An 18,368-nucleotide genomic window follows, 5' to 3' on the forward strand; every position below is an offset into this window, starting at 1 on the left:
AAACTGGCTACGCTATGTCCTGTGTGTGTGTGTGTGTGGGTGCTTTATTTTTAGGCCCCATCGGCAAAGGTTCTTCAAGTTGTTGGGGGTTAGGATTTTAAATCCTAACCCATTTAATAATTGGGCCAGTCCGCGAGGATCTGTAAGTTGGTAAGACTTCTTCTTCTTCTTCTGCTTCTACTAGGGTTTAGGCCCCTCGGCCGGGATCTGCAGGTTGGCTAGGGGTAGGCTTGGGGAGTCCTAACCCATTAGGTCTTCAGTGGCTTGACACATCAGCAGTGTGTGTGTGTGTGTGTGTGTGTGTGTGTGAGAGAGAGAGAGAGAGAGAGAGAGAGAGAGAGAGAGAGAGAGAGAGAGAGAGAGAGAGAGATTGAATTATCGTCCACGGAGGTCATATATGACCTATGGGACCAGAAGCAAAACGGTACAAAGGATTCCATCTGATACATATCAGTTAAGGACTGAGGGTCCATTGAAGGGTGGAGAGTGAAAAAGATAAGGTGGGATGAACAAAACAAAACCTAAGATGAGGTAGGTGAGGAGGAGGGAGCAGATTTGGGAGTTCGGAACTCTTGGATGATGGCTTTACCTCCTGGATACACTGCCCATTTCCCTGCTATGCGCGCTTCTCGCATCTTTTGGAGTTCAACCTTCTTCTGTTTGAGTTGGGTGGGTGTAAGATCTTCAGCAAACCAAATTTTTGTGTCCTTGAGAAGCTTTGATTGCTCAAGGAGCTTGACTTGATCTGCTTTGGTCTTGAAGGTAAGAATTGCATGGTTGGTGTGATGCTCGTGAGCAAGGGTGGTGATTGTTGCTGGATCCCATTGTATCATGGGGGTTGTTGTTCGGATGCGATCGAAGGACTCATGGAACTTGGGGTCCTCCTTTCCTTGCCAATCACTCGGGAGCCCGCCGATGCGAACATTGAGAGCAAGAGCATCTTGTCGCTGTCGTTCGCGTAGCGTGGACGCCACACGAACTTCAACTTTGCGGAAGATGGCATCCTGCACTTGAGTCTTGACCTTCTCTATGAAGGTGATGTCTACCTCCGTATTGGGCTTGATTTCCTTCTCTTCCATCTCTCCCTCATTAGAGTTCTCCATTGTGGTGAGTCGGGACTCGATGGCTGCGAGTCTTTCCTTCAAAGCTCTATTTTCCTTGCAAAGTCTGTCGACTTCGTTTTGCAGCTGGGCCATACTGTCCACCTTTGGGGGTGTTGCCACGATGTTGGCAAACGTGGGCTTCCCTCGAGATGTGGCCCGAGTGTCCATGGTGGGTACTCGGCCAAGAGAACAAGGGTTATTTTATTTTAAAGTAAGGCTTAGGTTTGGTTTCAATTAAGTGGATGGCAGTGAAAGGCTCTCTGTGTAGTGGGTTGGCGGCAGGGGCTCTGTGTAGTCGGGTCGGCGGTAGGAGTGGTCGGGTTGGCAGAGCAGGTGTGTGTCGATAGCTTCAGTGGAGCTCGGGCAGGTGCGACAGGGGTTGTGTCGATGTCGGCAGGAGCGCCAGTAGCAGCGATAGCTTCAGTGGAGCTCGAGCAGGTGTGGTAGGGGTTGGTGTCGATGTCGGCAGTAGCGCCAGTAGCAGCGATAGCTTCAGTGGAGCTCGGGCCTAGGGCAAGTCGGCGGGAGCAACAGTGGGCTATTACCTCGGTTCTTGGGCGGCGCAGGAGCAGTGACGCCCCCCCACAGGGCCGCCCTCGCCCAGGGGGAGACTCGCCTGAGGCTTCCTTAGGGTTTCGAAACGCAGGCCTGAGAGAGAGGAGGAGAAGGAGAAGGAGAAGAAGAAGAAGAAGAAGAAGGAGAAGAAGAAGCAGAAGAAGAAGAAGGAGAAGGAGAAGGAGAAGGAGAAGGAGAAGGAGAAGAAGAAGAAGCAGAAGAAGAAGAAGAAGGAGAAGAAGCAGAAGAAGAAGGAGAAGAAGCAGAAGAAGGAGAAGAAGGAGAAGAAGAAGAAGAAGAAGCAGAAGAAGAAGAAGGAGAAGGAGAAGGAGAAGGAGAAGAAGAAGAAGAAGCAGAAGAAGGAGAAGGAGAAGAAGAAGAAGAAGCAGAAGAAGGAGAAGGAGAAGGAGAAGGAGAAGAAGAAGAAGAAGAAGAAGAAGATTATTATTATTATTTTAACGTCGTAGGAAACTATCCCAAGAGACCTCAAAGATCTATCCGATGAGAGTTGAACACAAGACCTATTATTCAAGAGAAAAATGGCATAACCACAGAGAGAGAGAGAGAGAGAGAGAGAGAGAGAGAGAGAGAGAGAGAGAGAGAGAGAGAGAGAGAGAGAGAGAGAGAGAGAGAGAGATGATGATGATGATGATGTATTTATGTCCTCGGGGGGCCAGAATGACTCACGGGACCCAAAATCTCATATATGAGACTCCCCCCTTCCCATGTGAAGGAGGGAGCGTGTCATGATTCTGTGGTGATCTTGTTTGTGAGTGTGGTGTGATGTTCTAGCACTTTGGCGAGATAGATGCCTAGTGCTATTGGAGAGGGATGTGTTCTTGAGAGACGCTCCTCAAATGTAGTACATCCTTGAATAAGTTGAGGAAAGTCGACCCGAATGTGCGCATATGCTGGACATTCAAGGGTTACATGAGCCTCATTTTCCAATGAATTCAAGTTGCATTGAGTGCATCTCCTCATGTTTGCATCAATATTCAGCCATCCTCCCGTTTCACTTTTGAGCATGTGTGATCTTGTCTGCATCAAGATGTTGGCCTGTCTCGCACGGTAGGACATGGGTGTCCTGATATGTATTTGGGTTTCCCCGGTTTTGTATTCTTCCCAGTATCGTATGTTTATGTGCTTGCAATAGTATTCAAACTTGGACCTGTGCATTGCATTCTTCCATTTGCTATGAAGGGCCTCAAGTAATTGTAGTTCAAAATTCTGCTCGTGCTCATGCTCGGTACCTTCCTCTACATGCATGTCCACATATGCTCCCACATTTCAGTTAGAGAACCATTTCCTGATGTCCTCAACAAGGCTAGAGGTGAGAAACTTGCTTTTGTGGTTCTTTTGCGGCTTACATCCTACCTCCCATTCTATGTGAGGCAAACGGTTATTAGGCATCAACTTCACCTTCAAGAGATATCTATGCATTCTTTGCAAAGCAAGCATTTCCAATGGTCTTTGTCTAGTCTCCAATAGCATCATTGAGTATGGTGTTGTGGTTTTTATCCCCATATGTCTACATAAGAACTTTTTCTGAATTTTCTCAATGTCATTCCATGTGCTGGCTGGAATACTTGGTCCCCATACCTCTACCCCATACGATAGCGTTTGGACCACACGCATTGAAAGCCATGGACTTTATTTCCCACCTTCTAGTGACGCTTTGTTTGCGCATGTTTTCAAACTCGTAATACCTTGCTTGTCCTGCCTCAATTCTTGTTTTTGCACGTTGCCCCCATCTATGATTTGAAGGTATAATGATGCCCAGGTATTTAAAGTTGTCAACCACTTGAATCTCTTGCCCATTATACATAAGGGCGGGCTGATCCTTTGATTTGTGTGTACAAGTCGCCATACATTTTGTTTTTGTGACATTCACTGAGAGTCCTGTAGCTTCGCAAAAAGCATGTACCGCATCCAAAAGTTTTTGCAAAAGAGATGTGCTATGCGCTAAAAGAACCACATCATCAGCATAAATGAGGAGTAGCAAAGTAATGAGGCCTATGTTTGGTGCATCTTCATTATCTTGCGTTGTTTGGCATATAAAGTCCTCAAGCTCATCTATGCATAGCCCAAATAATGTTGGAGACAAAGGACACCCTTGTTTGACGCCCATTGTGCTAAAAAACTCTTTGGAGAAGCTTGTTTGTGTTTTCAGTTTACATCGAACCGCATGGTATAGGCGTGCCACCGCAACCCTCAAATGCATGGGAACCCCAATGGTCTCGATGCGGGACCATAACCCATGATGAGATACCGTATCAAACGCTTTCTTAAAGTCCACAAAACAGTAGTACATTGTTTCCCCTTTGAGTCGCGCCTCTTCCATCATAATCCGGATTGTAATCAAGTACTATGTTTTGCTCTAAAATTTGCTTGACCGATAGCCCTCTTTCCACTGTTTTCAGCCCATGTGCTAATATCTTTTTCTATCAGACTCCCAAAAAGTTTTGCCATGCAAGAACCCACCATGATGGTGCGGTAGTTTGTGAGTAGGTTACGGTCTCCTCCTTCAAACAAAGCTTTGACCCAATTCTCTTGCCAATCTTCAGGCATACCTTGGTGAATAGCTTGATTCATCATGCAGTGTATCCATTTCTTAGCTTCATTATCCGACCATTTCAACATTTCGGAGTTGAAGTGCAAAATGTCTGAGGCTTTCCGAGTGGCTAGTTTTTTCAAACCTCTCATAGCCGCTGCAAAAGTTATAGGTTCCTTGGTGTCAACTTGAATTTCAGCATTCATCATTATTTGAGCATCGGTGGGAGCATAGAGTGTTTGTGCATATACATACATTTCGTCCATGCTGAAATTTCCCAGTATATCCTCCTTTTTACCTTTCATGTTGCGCCATGCTTTCTTGGGTTCTTTCTTAAATCGAATCACCTCTTGCTCTTCCTTCAAAAGTTCATGCATCCTTCTCTTTTTCCTTTTCAGCATTCTATATTCCTTGGCTGCATTTTCCCACTCCTTCGTGGACTTATTGAAGCACTTTAGCTTGCGTTTGGCTGCTTTACACTCTTCATCAAACCATGGGTTATGAGGGAGACCCTTCACTTGTTGTTGGTCTCTTTTAGATCGCCCCATAGTGACCTCTGCTGCCTCTTCTATTGCTTGACGAAAGGTAGCCCAATTTTCTGAAATGTTATGGGATATGCATTGTCTACTCAATAGGCTGTCCAGAAAAGTGGCATAATCAAATTTCTTTGTAACTTGCATTCGATATGCCCAACTTGTCACCTCTTGGAGGCGTTGTGTAGGCATGTGTGGGAGGTCTAGACATACATGAATTGGAGTATATTGGAGTATGGTCCGAGTTCGGTGACCGAGCACCAATTTTAAAGTGTCCAATTAAATCCAATGCATTGTGGCTAACTAACGCATAATCATTAGTGCTTCTTCCATGGTTTGATGTATAGCATGTGTATGCTCCGGAGCTTGCAAATTTCTTGGTGCCATTCATGACTACAAGTTGCATAGAATTTATCAAAGATATCAAAGCCGAACCTTGTTCATACATGAGGTGATCGCATGAGCATCTATCCCACATTGCATCTAATACAAGATCGCCATCTTTGTCTGCGGGATGGATTGAGTAGTCAACCAATTGAACCTGTACGTTGGCTATGCGAGCATTAAGATCCCGGAGTATCATCACTGTCCCCTTTCGTGTGTAGGTTGCAATATTTGCATATAAGTCGGTAAAAGGGTCATTCTTGGAGAGATTATGCAGACCATAGAACGGGGATTCCCGATGTGGGATATAGCATCCCGCAATGAACATCGACCTCCCTGATGTACATATCTCAGTCCATATGTATCGTTTGTGTTCATCTATCTTGCATATCTTAATCCGATTTTGCATTTCCTCCTTGTACATTATAGCAACACCCCCTTGCCCGCGCATCTTGGTACCAGGCCACCAAACCGAGTGTGTAATATATCCTTGAATACTTGGCAGTCTACATGTGTCCTGTTCCCACGTTTCAAGTAGAAAAAGTATGTCTGCTTGTGGTAGAACCTCTGTCAATCCTTCCCCTTTGTGTCAAGGGAAACCTCGGCAATTCCAACTTGTGACGTGTATGTTCGTGGTCCCATGGGTTTCCCCCTGTCATGCTTCTGATGATGTTGCCCCTGTGGGGGTGGTGTTCTTTTTCGTTCGTTCTTCATATGCCTGTCTTCTTTCTTTTTGTTTCGCGGGTGTCCTGTCTTCACTGATGTAAATTGGGCTGTCCCTTAGATAAATGCGAGCATTTTCGAGTATGATGGCTCTTTTACGTGCATCCAACATTGTGCATACAATTGCGCGATTGTTCTCAGGCCTGTGCTTACCCACACGGTGTGCCCCATACACCACTACATCATGCATGCCAAATCTGTTTGCAAGGAGGTCCGTGACCTCCGTATTCAACATGAGTACTTTCTCATTGTCAGATTTGGGTATGCCTCGAATCACAATATTCATACTACGTTTCTCTCGCTCATTATACTCTGTGTCATCTACATTTGCATACGTCTCATGTGTCTGCGACATAGCATTTGGAGTACTTCTTACTACATGTGCCCAAGAGGTCATATTTCCTGTTGCATTATCACTCATGTGTGCAAGCTTCTCATCGTGTGTAGCTAGAGTGTCTTGCACATTGGAGACTTGTTTGCTTAGTGCATCTTGCAGTGCCTGAATTTTCTCATCTTGATGTTGCATTTTCATATTCTGTATTTGGATTGTATGCTCCAACTCCTGATTCTTTAGTGCAAGGTTTTTAATGTCCTCACCCTGCCTCATCACTATTTCCTGTAAGGATGAGATAAAGCCCCAAATGTCTTGCATAGAGCATACCATAGATTTCTCGGTTCCTGCACCTGTGTCTTTACATGTCCCTGTATTTGTACCTGTACCTATATCCATCTTGGATGGGGGTGTTTGTTTATCCTTTGCATTCATCATGTTTCTTGTCGGTGACGATCGCACGGACAGCCCACTTCTCGATACCCGCAAGTTAACCGGTTCACTCATTCATATGGGTGTGGACAATTGCTACAATTGTGCGCACTCGGGTGAACCATAGCAGTGGCGGGAGTCCACGCAACTACAGGGGGTATAGGGGCTGTGTAGTGTGGCAGGGCTGGCGAGGACGGTGACGGGCAGGCATGGCGAGAGAGCAGCTCAGCAAGTGACGCGCGAGCAGCAAAAGGCCATGGCGCGAGTAGGGGGTGGTGACGCGAGCTGCAAGGAGAGAGAGAGAGAGAGAGAGAGAGAGAGAGAGAGAGAGAGAGAGAGAGAGAGAGAGAGAGAGAGAGAGAGAGAGAGAGAGAGAGAGAGAGAGAGATGAAATGATATAATAACGTCTACAAAAGGCCAAAATGACCTATGAGACCAACAAGTATCAAATTTGTGAATCTAATACAAAGTCTGTGAAGAAAGACTAACATCCTAAACAAAATGTTGTAGTGAAAGTGAAAGTGGGGGAAAGACTAGAGACTCTCTAGTCAATACAAAGGTGCAAAATAATGCAAGAAACTTAAGCTACTAAGAAGGGGATAATCCTCCAGCTCATAGTAAATCCAGCATTCGGTCGGTGTCAGATCTCCTCGATGTCCCCCATGGTCAAAAACCTGACTGGGCATCGTGCGAGGCACGCCAAAACAATTCGAATCCTCCTCTGTAATCTCCGTCTATGTCGGGATGCCCTCCTCTGTAATCGTGGACGACCCTCCTCTATAATTGTGGGATCTCCCTAGGTCCATCGCACGGTCAATTACTGTGCCTCTAATGGAGGTGGGATGCGAACTCTACTGCAAAACTTGTCTGTCTAGCTGTCTAGTGGTAATGGTTGGCCTGAAATAGTCCGTAACCTGCCGCTGAGTCCGTCTCTTTGGTCGCCTCAACAAGCAATCTCTATGTCTCCTCAACTCAAGCAAGAACAGATCCAAGCATCTCTGATCCTAGTATCCCATAACTCTGGAAAGTGGTCCAAAACCCTCCCTAAATAAGCTATGGAATCGCCCGCCTATCTCATAGTATGTGGAGCAATGACATATGTAATGCGGCTATGTCTTTGGCTCCCTATGGCATACATGACATACCGTGGCCTCAGTCGGAACTCCTCTATATCTGCCAGTCTCAATCTCAAGCTGGTGTGAGGATGCGTGTATCTGGCCAATAGCACACGCACCCCATATGATAAATGTGTATCCATATAGCTGGGCCTGACTACATAGCCCTATGCCGCGAGTTGGAGAAAATGTTCTCTGTAAAAAGCCGTCTTCGTGCCCAGCTTCTGAGTAGGCTCTATCCAAGTCCTCCAGGTGTCCATCTGAATTAAGTCCCGGTGGATGTGAGAGAGAGAGAGAGAGAGAGAGAGAGAGAGAGAGAGAGAGAGAGAGAGAGAGAGAGAGAGAGAGAGAGAGAGAGAGAGAGAGAGATGAAATGAAATGTTATACCAACGTCTTCAGAAGGCTAGAATGGCCTATGAGACCAGAAAGTTACAATGTGGTGGATCTGATACAAAGTTAGAGTAACAAAAATGACAGAATAAAATGCTATGGAATCCGAAACAGCTAGGTGTGATCGAAGCAGCTAGGTGGGATAGCTAAATCACAGATCACAAAAGATCCAACATCGGTCACTGGCGGATCTCATCAATCTCCTCCATGGTCAATAGCCTGACCGGGCGTCGTGCATGCCGGGCCAAAGTGATCTGAATCCTCTGATGCAGCCTCCAACGATGCTGTGTAGTCCTCCGCAGTCGTGGGCGTCTGGATCTCCCTAGCTCGGCCGCTGGGTTGCTCGGTCGATCAGTGTGCCTCTGGTGTGAGGCGGCGAGCTCTCATGTGGTAATAGCTCCTCCGGGTGTCGAGTGTCTGCTCTAAAGAAGTCTGTGATCCGTCTTTGAGACTGGCTAGCCTCTCCCCTCATCAGGCTCTCTCTGTGTCTGCGTAGCTCGAGCAAAAACAGACCCAAGCATCTCTGATCCTCGTACCGCATGACTCTGGAGAGTGGTCCGAAGCCCTCTTTTAACAAGCAGTGGAAGCGGCCGTGTATCTCGTAGTAGACGGGGCAATGACATGTGTAGTGCAACTCTGTCTCAGGCTCCAGGTCACATAGGAGGCATGTCCCGGCCTCTGTCAGTACTCTGTTGTATCTCCTAGTCTTGATCCGCAGCTAGTGTGAAGATGTGCGTATCTGGCCAATAGCACATCGTATCCCATGAGACAAGCGGGTGTCCATGTATCTGGGTCTCGTCACAAAACCGTCCTCCGTAAGCTGGAGAAGATGCTCTCTGTAGAAAGCCATCTTCGTGCCTAGCTTCTGTGTTGGCTGTATCCATGTCCTCGTGGTGTCTAGCTGAGTCAAGTCATGGCGGATGAGCCTGGTGATCTCGGACTGTGTGAGAGTTAGAGAGGGTGTATCCAGTGAGTACTGGAAGGGGGACAGTCTGTCTATGCTGAACCCATGCGCCTGAAACCATGATGTCATCTCCCCATACCAGCATGCTGTATCTCCTTACATGGCTAACTGTCGAGAGGACTCAAGTGCAGGCGGGCATATCTGTTTCTGGGAAGTTCCCACATGCGGTGTATGGAGACAGATGTGGTGAGCGCCTCAACCACTAGTGGGGGGGCAGCTAGCTCTTCTCGGATAATGGCACGTGGTACTGAAGCCTTGGCTCTAATGAGCCGTGAGATCATAGAGACTAGTGGCTTCTCCATGTCCCCCCATCCATGAGTGCGACCTGTCCTCCCATGATGGGCCAATGAAGGTCCCCAAATCTTAGCTCCATAGAGCAACGTAGAAGCCACCAGGGTGTCAAAGAGCCAGAGCTTCGTTCGAGGCTCTTGAAACTGAACATGTGAACACATCCTCTCCAATCTACCCAATGCTGCATGGGCTCTGGTCAATCTAGTCTCTGCTGCTCTTCTCAATGAAAATGCTGGTCCACTAAAAACCACTCCAAGGTAGGTGTAAGCATCTGTATACTCCACTGCCTCCTGGCCGTATGTGAATGCGGGCGCTGACCTCTTGATCCACTGTGGGGTGGTATTAAATACCATGACCTTGGTTTTACCAAGGTTGACAGACAAACCACTTTCATGGGCAAAGCTATGCAAAGCATCCAAGTGACGTTGCATCCCCTCTGGAGAGTCGGAGATCAACATCATATCATCAGCATATAACAATAGTGGGATCCAAGTTCTTGCCAGTTGTGCACCTCTATCACCGTCTCTCTCAATGTAGTCAGAAACCTCATCCACATACATACCAAACAGAGTAGGAGAGAGCGGGCAACCCTGCTTCACCCCAATAGTGGAATGAACCGCTGTAGATAGGCCCTCTGAGGTGCGTACATGCCCCACTACTGACCTGTACAGTGCCACAACCCCCCAAATGAGCTCTGTGGGTACTCCCATCTCCTGTGATCTGCGCATCAATCTAGCTCTGGGTACTGTGTCAAATGCTATGCGGAAGTCCACAAAGCTGCAATAGATCTGTCTCCCATGTGATCTGCCCTCCTCAATGATGGCTCTGAGTGTCAAGATATGGTCAAGAGTAGAAAAACCTTTCTTGAATCTTGCCTGCCCGGCTGCGCGTATCCCTTCCCTCTCTGCCCATCTGCTCAGCTGCTGCTCAAGAATGGATGCGTACAACCGTGCCAATGTGTGTCCGATCATGATAGTGCGATAATTCCCAGGCTCCATAGGGTCTCCTGATTTGAAGATAGGCACAATAGTAGATAGGCTCCAAGTATCAGGCAAGCCCTCACACATGGCACGGTTAAACATAACTGCTAGGAGCTCTGCTAGTAGATCTCTGGCATGCATGAAGTGCTCAGCCACTAAGCCATCATGATCATATGCTCTCCCAGTCCTCATCCTGTCAATGGCCTTCCTCACCGTCTCAGCAGTGAAAAAAGCACATGTGTGGGGGCATGGATCAGGGGGGTCGGGAAGGGGCGGTTGTCCAGGAACTGTGTACAGAGATGACGCGTACCGGCCCCAGGCCTCTGTAGAGGTAATGGCAGGGGGGGTGGGGGTGGGGGGGGGGAGTGCTCATGAAAGAGCGGCCATGCCTCACGCGAGTCCTGACTCAAGAATAGTTGGTATAGATCCTGCTCTAGGCGAGCCAAAAATGCCCTCTTCTTCCGCTGCACTAGGCGTCGGAAGTCAATTTGTGACTGTCTGTGAGTGATGTCCCCCAAAAGCACCTCCCTCTGAAGTCTAGCTCTGGTCTTGCGGCATTCCTCATCATACCAGCTGTTCTGGGGCATGCTCCCAGAACGGCGTCTCTGCCTCAGACTGTGTGTGTGGGTATGCCTCTGCTGTTGCATCATGTAACGTCTGTGTCAGTATAGTAGTAAGCTCCTCCAAAGGTCGCCCTGGCTCTTCTGTACACAAGCGTCTATGTATACAGAGTCCGTCTCCCACGTGAAGGTGTGGCGAGTAGGAGCTGCTGCCAGTGGCCTGTGTGCTACACTATACTCGAAAGAGATGGTAAGCGACACAAGAGCATGGTCCACTGCCACACCAACATGTCTGGGTCCAACCGTGAGGTCCTGGATATTAGAGATGAGACTCGGTTGTGCCATGACATAATCCACTGTGCTAGCTCCATGTCTGTGTTGAAAGCATGTAAAACCCCCCGTAGCGGGAAATCTCTATAGGCCATTCAAGATGACCAATCCATGTGCAGTCCCCATGTCTATCAAGTGTCGTCCATACTCAGTATGCTCCCATCCTGTGATAGTTTGGATAGGCCCGTCTCTGCAACATCCAGCTCTCTCAGCATCTCTTCTGAAGTATCATAAAAAACTGTCTGATGATGAGCAGTCCTAGCATTGAAATCCCCTAGAATGATGATGTCACCATCTCTAGAGAACTCCTAGATGTCATCATCCAAAATAGAAAAGGGAGATTGTCCTCTGGGTGGTGCATACACTGACGTACTTGGGGGAAAGTAGCAAATAGCAATGTAAAGATATCTGCTGTCTCTACTCTCAATCTCACCCACATATACCTAGCTTGCTCATCCCTGCGAGCTATATGTATCAATGGTTGCAACTCCTCCCTGAATAACACTCATAGTTACCCGGAACGGGGAGGGGGGGGCGGAACGGGAACGGAAACAAGGCTGGAACGGTCCACCGTAAGTAAGGATTGAATTACCTCCATTCAACTTAGTCTCAAATAAACTCCTAAACAAACCCCAAAACTGCCCCCAATTCTGCCCCCTAACCTGCTCTTAAACTGCACCAAATATGTTCCACGAACAGTCCTAAATCTGCTCCCAAAAGCCCACTTTTTTTCCCCCAAATGCCTACTTTTGTCCGTTCCGCCCCGTGTTTCACGGTTCCGCCTCATGTTCCGCCCATTCCGAAACACCGTTCCGGTTACACCCCGTTCCGGAACGGCGTTCCGTTCCCATCTCCGTTTCGGGAACGGGACTCGTACGGAACGCCGTTTCGGAATGTTTGGGCTGTGTTTACCCCGTTCCCTGTTACAGTGATAACACTGCCACTCCACCTGAGCCCCGCCCTCTGTGCTCTGATCGTGTCTCCTGTCTACATGCGGTCTCCCATCTGTATCCACTAATGTGAGGCATAGACTGCCCAGGGGCCTGATGTGTCTCAAAGTAGAAGATGATATCTCTCCCACTAAAACTTTCCTCAAAAGCACCCACATCTAGACGTATAGATCCATTACAATTCTAGGTAGCAACTTTGAGTATGGTCCCATAGGTCTCACACCATCATGTGGAGCGTGGCTCCAATATCACCACTCTTCCATCTCGATAAAAAGCAATCTTACCTTTTTCCCTTGCCGCTCTAATCTCTGGCATTACCTCCTGCACATGAGCTATCTATGAGAGCGTAAGGTCATCCCCAAGGAAGATGCCCGTTTTCTTAAGAGTTGGTCTCTTCAAAAAGTCCTTCGCCTTCATGGAAGGAAAACAAAGGATGAGTGCCCTTTCTTTCGAGGTTTCCCTCTTGCTCCCATTTTTCTTGTTGCCCACTCTCCAAGCTATTGAGTGCATCGGCTCATGAACCTAGCGTCACCATGAAACGCGTTTCGACAAGTCAGGATAGGTGAAACATTTCGGGCCTTGAAACGTTTCGCTCAACAAATGAAACACAAGCCGTTTCACTAACAAGAAGTTGCCATAGTTTTAGTTTCAAAGTTGCTAAACGCACGTTTCGGTCTCACGTTTCACTGTGCTCTGATTTTGGACTGAAACGTTTCGTGATGAAACACCATGTTTCATGGTGAAACGTTTCGGCCTTGAAACGTTTCGCGGTTACGCTGCATGAACCTCCATCAAAGATATGAGTTCTTTTACCTCTTCGTCCACATTATCTTTGTCTTTAAGACCGCAAATCCTCACATGTAGAGAGCGCACACGCCTTCTTTGCTCCTCCTCAAGTGTCAGGTTAATGATGATGGGTGTGGACGTAGTTGTTTCCTTGCTTTTCCCTTTCTTGGCAACCTCAACCCATTTCTCGGCCTCGTGCCTTCTGTCGAGTCTTTGTAATAACGTCCACCCAAGAGGTCGTCATTTCTTTGTGCTGCTCTTCTCCCTCTTTGATGGCTCGCACTTCCTCTTTGATCGTGTTTAGCTCTTCTATTGCTGAAGGTTGCAATTCTCCCTCTTCAAGTGTATTTCGTGATCGTGCCTCTGTGAGCTCCCTCTTGAGCCGTCACACGATCTCCCAGTGTAGCTATCTTGCTTTCTTGGGCCAACACGCGTTCGTCGAGCATTTTTATTGTGCCCAATAAGTTGCGGTTGATCTTGTTAATTGTTTCAGTCATTCTTCTTTGGCCTTTTGAACTGCATCCTCTAAAGGGTCAAGCTTGTCATTCTGTTTCTGCATGCTTGGTCGCCGCAAAAAACGAGAGGGGAATTTGCGATGGTAGTAGGAGACGGCCCTACATGCACCACAGTGCATACATGTTCTCCCCACTTTAAGCATACATGGCATACATTTTTGCCTTTCCTGCAATTTCTGCAAATCAAACAAATTCCTGCTTTCTGCAACTGCCAATTCTGCAATTTCTGTAAGTTTTGCAAATTCTGAAAATTCTGTAAATTTCTGAATTTTGCTTGCAATTACTGTTTTCCTGCAGGGCTGAGAAAGCCGTTTGAAAATCGTTTGGAAATAAGCTCGTGTGGGAACCTACACCTGGTGTGTGGGGGGGGGACGCACTCGAAAATGGGGGGAAATGCTGGGTGGTGGTGGGACGCATGTGAAAACGGGGGGAAATGCTGGGCGATGATGGGACGCACGCGAAAACGGGGGGAAATGCGGGTGGGGGTTGGGGGGGGGGGGTGTGCGCTGCAGGTTATGCGGGGGGTGGGTTGCAGGTTACGCGCGAAAGGACGCGCAAGGAGTGAGCGAGCAGGGCAGGACGTGAGCAAGGGGGGTGCAGAGCAGAGCTCGCGAGCAGGGCAGGGCAGCAGCGAGCAGAGCGGGGTGCAGGGCAGAGAGAGAGAGAGAGAGAGAGAGAGAGAGAGAGAGAGAGAGAGAGAGAGAGAGACTCGATGGGCTAAATTTCGGGGCCATTGGTTTTTGTAGGGATGCCTAGATTTGGGGCTGCCTCGCCTTTCAAAAGTGGCTGCCCACCGCCAAACAATCAATATTAACGTGTTTACACATCACCAAATGAGTGTCAGATACATTTATGCTACCACACACACTTCTCAGGCTTATCCAGATGCAATCTCATGCACAGTTTCAATGTTAACACATAGTCCATAGCGGAAAAGCACCTGCTTTCCGAAAAGCAACTTGTTTTTTAGGAATTTGGAAAGCAATATCTTTCTTAGAAACCATCTTCATCCATCTTCACCCACTTAATCCGGAATTTACTTAGTCCATGGGAAAATCCCATCTCAGTGTTTCCATCACCCACCCTTGACTGTAACTCACCCAGCTTATGTAATAAATTCTTAGCAATGCTCTATGTCACCCATTACGTGACGAATAAAAAATGCTCGTTTTGGATCGTTGGATACTCCTTGATGCTGTAGTCACCCATCTGTAAAGACATATCAGAAGTGTCCTTTCTAGGGGGCAGTTTCGAGGTACCAGGTTGACAATACAAGGGGGGCTGGGGCTTCCATGAGAGATGAATGACTGCAACATTTTAACTTTGTACATCGAGTTTGATGGTGAATGATTAGACTAGTGTGAAACTAACTATTGCATTTGAGCATGTAAATGAGTCCAACATAAAATATCGGACCAGGATGTGATAACTAGTTGACACATCTTGACGAGTCTAATGTGAAATGTAAGACCAAGATGTGAGGTTCAAAGTGATGATCGCCACATCCCTGTTCATGACCAGGGTAAAAATCATCATGATTGAGGACTTTTTTCATGATAAGAAATTTTATCATGATAGAGGATTCTTCTCATAATATCATCATCCCCTTTTTTATATTCTTTGTGATTACATGCCTTCGTTGAGAATTCATCTGGGTTTTTGCAAATTCAGTTTGCAGTAAGTATAGTTTTTCCTTTTAAGTCTGTTCCAAAATATTTTGGCTCTTGAACTATCAAAGAATGCACATTCTTTTGAAAGGCATGTCCTGCCAGTTCATGAGCTCTTATATTCAATGCTCTTGGGTACATGCGACACAGTGCTTAAAACAATGTCTTCTGCTGGCTTGGTATCTGATCTCACAACCAGACCTCCTAGGATCTGGGGAGCCGGTTTAACCTTCTCAATTTGAAAAACAAGCCCTTATACCCCCTCCTTGTTCACCTTCTATGCTAACTTGAACTTGCCTCGTAATCAACGAGGCATATTGGTCTTCTTGCACCTTTTAATAAGGCTTTGATGACTCCTATCAAACTATACAGTGAACTTCACAGGCTCTTGGGCGCTTTGAGGAAGCCATTAATGATTGCAAATCTGCTATTGAGAGGGATCCAGAGGTATGACGTCGCTTAAACTCTCGCTGATCATTCTTTGGTTGATCGCTTTATTTATAGGAGCTCCTTTTTGCAGTCTCATTAACTATTTGGCTCAGGAGTACGCAGCGTGGTTCAATCTTGGGAATGTGGACGCACGTGTGAAGAAATATGAAGAAGCCTTGACTGCATACGAGAGGGCGTCCTTGCTGGCACCGGGCATTGCTGGCTATCGACTCAAGGAGGCATTGATTCTTTTCCAGGTATGAAGTCTTGAGCATTTTTGAAATTCTGTAAAGATGGGGCCAGCTTTCAATTGCACAATTTGATTTGGAAAGTGATGCTCGACACACACACACCTAAGGTCTGAACCGTGAGCTCTTCCAGCTAATGAAATGCCATGAGGACATGTCATTTCGAAACTTGGGCATAGCAAATTGTAATCTGGAGAAGAATAGGGTTTAAGCTTTTTGTTTGCATATGCTGCTGCAGCTTCAGAGGTCTCAAGAGGCAAGAAAGCTTTTGCAAGGACTTGTTCGAAAGTATCCAAATTATGCAGAAGCGCACGCAGCCCTGGCGGCAGTTTTGTGGAGTGAAGGAGACCGGTCGAGGGCCGAGGAGCAGTTCTCTGAGGCCACTAAAAGGGAGCCTCTTTATGGTGATTTAAGGTAAACTTTCCACTACATAGAAGGCAATTATTGTTCTTCAAATACATGGTCATGTATGAAGTTGTTCATCATACAGGTGGGTGAGTTTGGAGCTGCTATGGCCACCGAATGTAGTCAAGGCTATGGAGAACTTTCTTGCCATAGCATGATGCTCTCTCTTTTCATCTTGAGCAAGAGGTGATCTTGGTCTGGCATACGGCGTGGGGATGAGCTGCTTGGTGCTTATTGTGAGAGCCTTGTACCATTTGTGAACAGTTCTGAGTTGCAGGAGAAAGCTCTTGTAATATATTCTTATTTCTTTCAAGGAAGGTGGTATTGATGTATCCAATTTTGTGTATATGTGTGGATTGTGCGAGGGTGAATGGCGACATGTGTCCTTGCTTTGGGTTTTGTGCTGCGTGGCTAAATAAATTGTTCATAGTAAATTTTTTGTAGGGCATGCTTAGGGTGTATGAATTTTGTTGTTTCTTTATCTCAAAGAACTTAACTTGGATTTTCACCTGTTGCCTTTGCTGATTTTTGCGACTTCGAGAATACCGTAGGTAGCTACGGCATTGCATTATCAGACAAATAAAATGGATTTTTAAGTTCTTTTGGGTAGGGTTGGGCAATATGAGATCTTCCTTTGCTGATTTTTGTGACTTAGAGAATACCGTAGGTAGCTGCGGCATTGCATTATCAGACAAATAAAATGGATGTTTAAGTTCTTTTGAGTAGGGTTGGGCAATATGAGATCTATTTGCTTGCCTTGATTTGTGGCAGGTGTGGGAGAAAGATCAGATACTGTCTAATGGGTAGAAGATGATATGAAAAGCCATTAGCTTGCTTTATTGGGTAGTGTAAAATAGGCAGTGGACGTAGATGGAGACATATCTATTCAATGAATTGTTGAGGCCTACTCTTCATGAAGCAACACTCTTTCTAAGTGATGGTTTATTTAGAGATTTACTTAGACTATAGCTTTCACACAGTAATGTTTGTGGTTAAATAGACCCACCATTCCTACATGTGGACTTGTTGTTATACTATTTTGATGCATAATCATATTGTTTGCTGGTATTTTTTTCGAATCCTTGAGTTGAAGTGGTCATCTCCTTTTTGATGGAGGGGCGTAATAATACATTTGAGGTGTAAATTATTTTCGATAAGCATGGCGAGGTGTATGGTAAGACCCAAGTCTTAGGCATGAATTAGTGCCATACTAAACTCTAAACTATCTGGGAGCCTACCAAATGGTTATGCATGAGATATAGGATTATTAACCCATTAATTGGATGGCGTATTTAACTCTAATCTATGTTAAGAGCAAAGTGTTGCCATAAGTAAGGATTTTCTAGTACTTGTTCACTTAGGTCTCAACATGCCTCTTATGCATCAAATGTTAATATATACTCAATGCCCTTCTCTCAGCATGCATCTCACTTTGTTGTATGTTGCACATTTGTGAGGCCCCCATCGTGAAGAGAAACCATTTAGTGCGCATACCTTTGGTGGGATTGTAGCTTACATACAAAGTGGTTGTTGTTGTGAGCATGATAGTAATGAGCTAATTCATGTGCCTTGGAATATTATTCTGGATGCTATATCGTGTGTATACTCTATACTAGAGTATGCCCGATCGATGTTGGCCGATTGCCACAACAATGAGCAATCAATGACATGAGCTAAATCATCCAAGGTTGTGATAACTAGCCCTTGCCACTTGTACACCCTATTAGCTTAAGGCTCTTAGATTGTTTTTCTCCCTCTTGAGATAATTGCACCTTAGCACCTCCAAGGTCGTCTAAGGATTGTTTATGCACACAACTTATGGATGCTTGAGAGTCAATTGCTTATGACATCACTTGCATCATCGTTGATGTCATCGTCTGCATCGTCACAAAAGACTCTAGAAGAATTTAGAAGGATCTAGAGATTCTAGAAGGTTCTAAAAGTATCAATGAGATTCTAGAAGTTTTATAAGTTTGGAGAAGATTTTGGAAGAATCTAGAAGTTTCTGAAAAGCTCTAGAAAGTTAAAGAAGGATCTAGAAGGTTCTAGAAGATTCTAGCTTCTTCAAGAAAAACCTAGAAAGTTCTAATCTCCTCAAGTAATCTCCTCAAGCTAGTATAAATAGG

General features: G+C 46.2%; 1 protein-coding gene across 1 annotated transcript in view; it reads left to right on the top strand.

The window, feature by feature from the left end:
* The window catches only part of LOC147447461 (uncharacterized), a 45,968-nt gene extending 29,394 nt beyond the window's left edge, over nucleotides 1-16,574 (top strand). Inside the window, exons 2-5 of the mRNA XM_086523246.1 lie at nucleotides 15,545-15,607; nucleotides 15,703-15,846; nucleotides 16,076-16,251; nucleotides 16,328-16,574. Coding sequence (XP_086379372.1) covers nucleotides 15,545-15,607; nucleotides 15,703-15,846; nucleotides 16,076-16,251; nucleotides 16,328-16,400 — 456 coding nt within the window. The 3' untranslated portion in view covers nucleotides 16,401-16,574. The remainder of the gene's footprint in view (nucleotides 1-15,544; nucleotides 15,608-15,702; nucleotides 15,847-16,075; nucleotides 16,252-16,327) is intronic.
* The last annotated feature ends 1,794 nt before the right edge of the window (nucleotides 16,575-18,368 follow it).

The sequence above is a fragment of the Adiantum capillus-veneris genome, chromosome 11 (genome assembly GCF_014529385.1).
Source record: "Adiantum capillus-veneris isolate H3 chromosome 11, ASM1452938v2, whole genome shotgun sequence".
Classification (NCBI taxonomy): Eukaryota; Viridiplantae; Streptophyta; class Polypodiopsida; order Polypodiales; family Pteridaceae; genus Adiantum; species Adiantum capillus-veneris.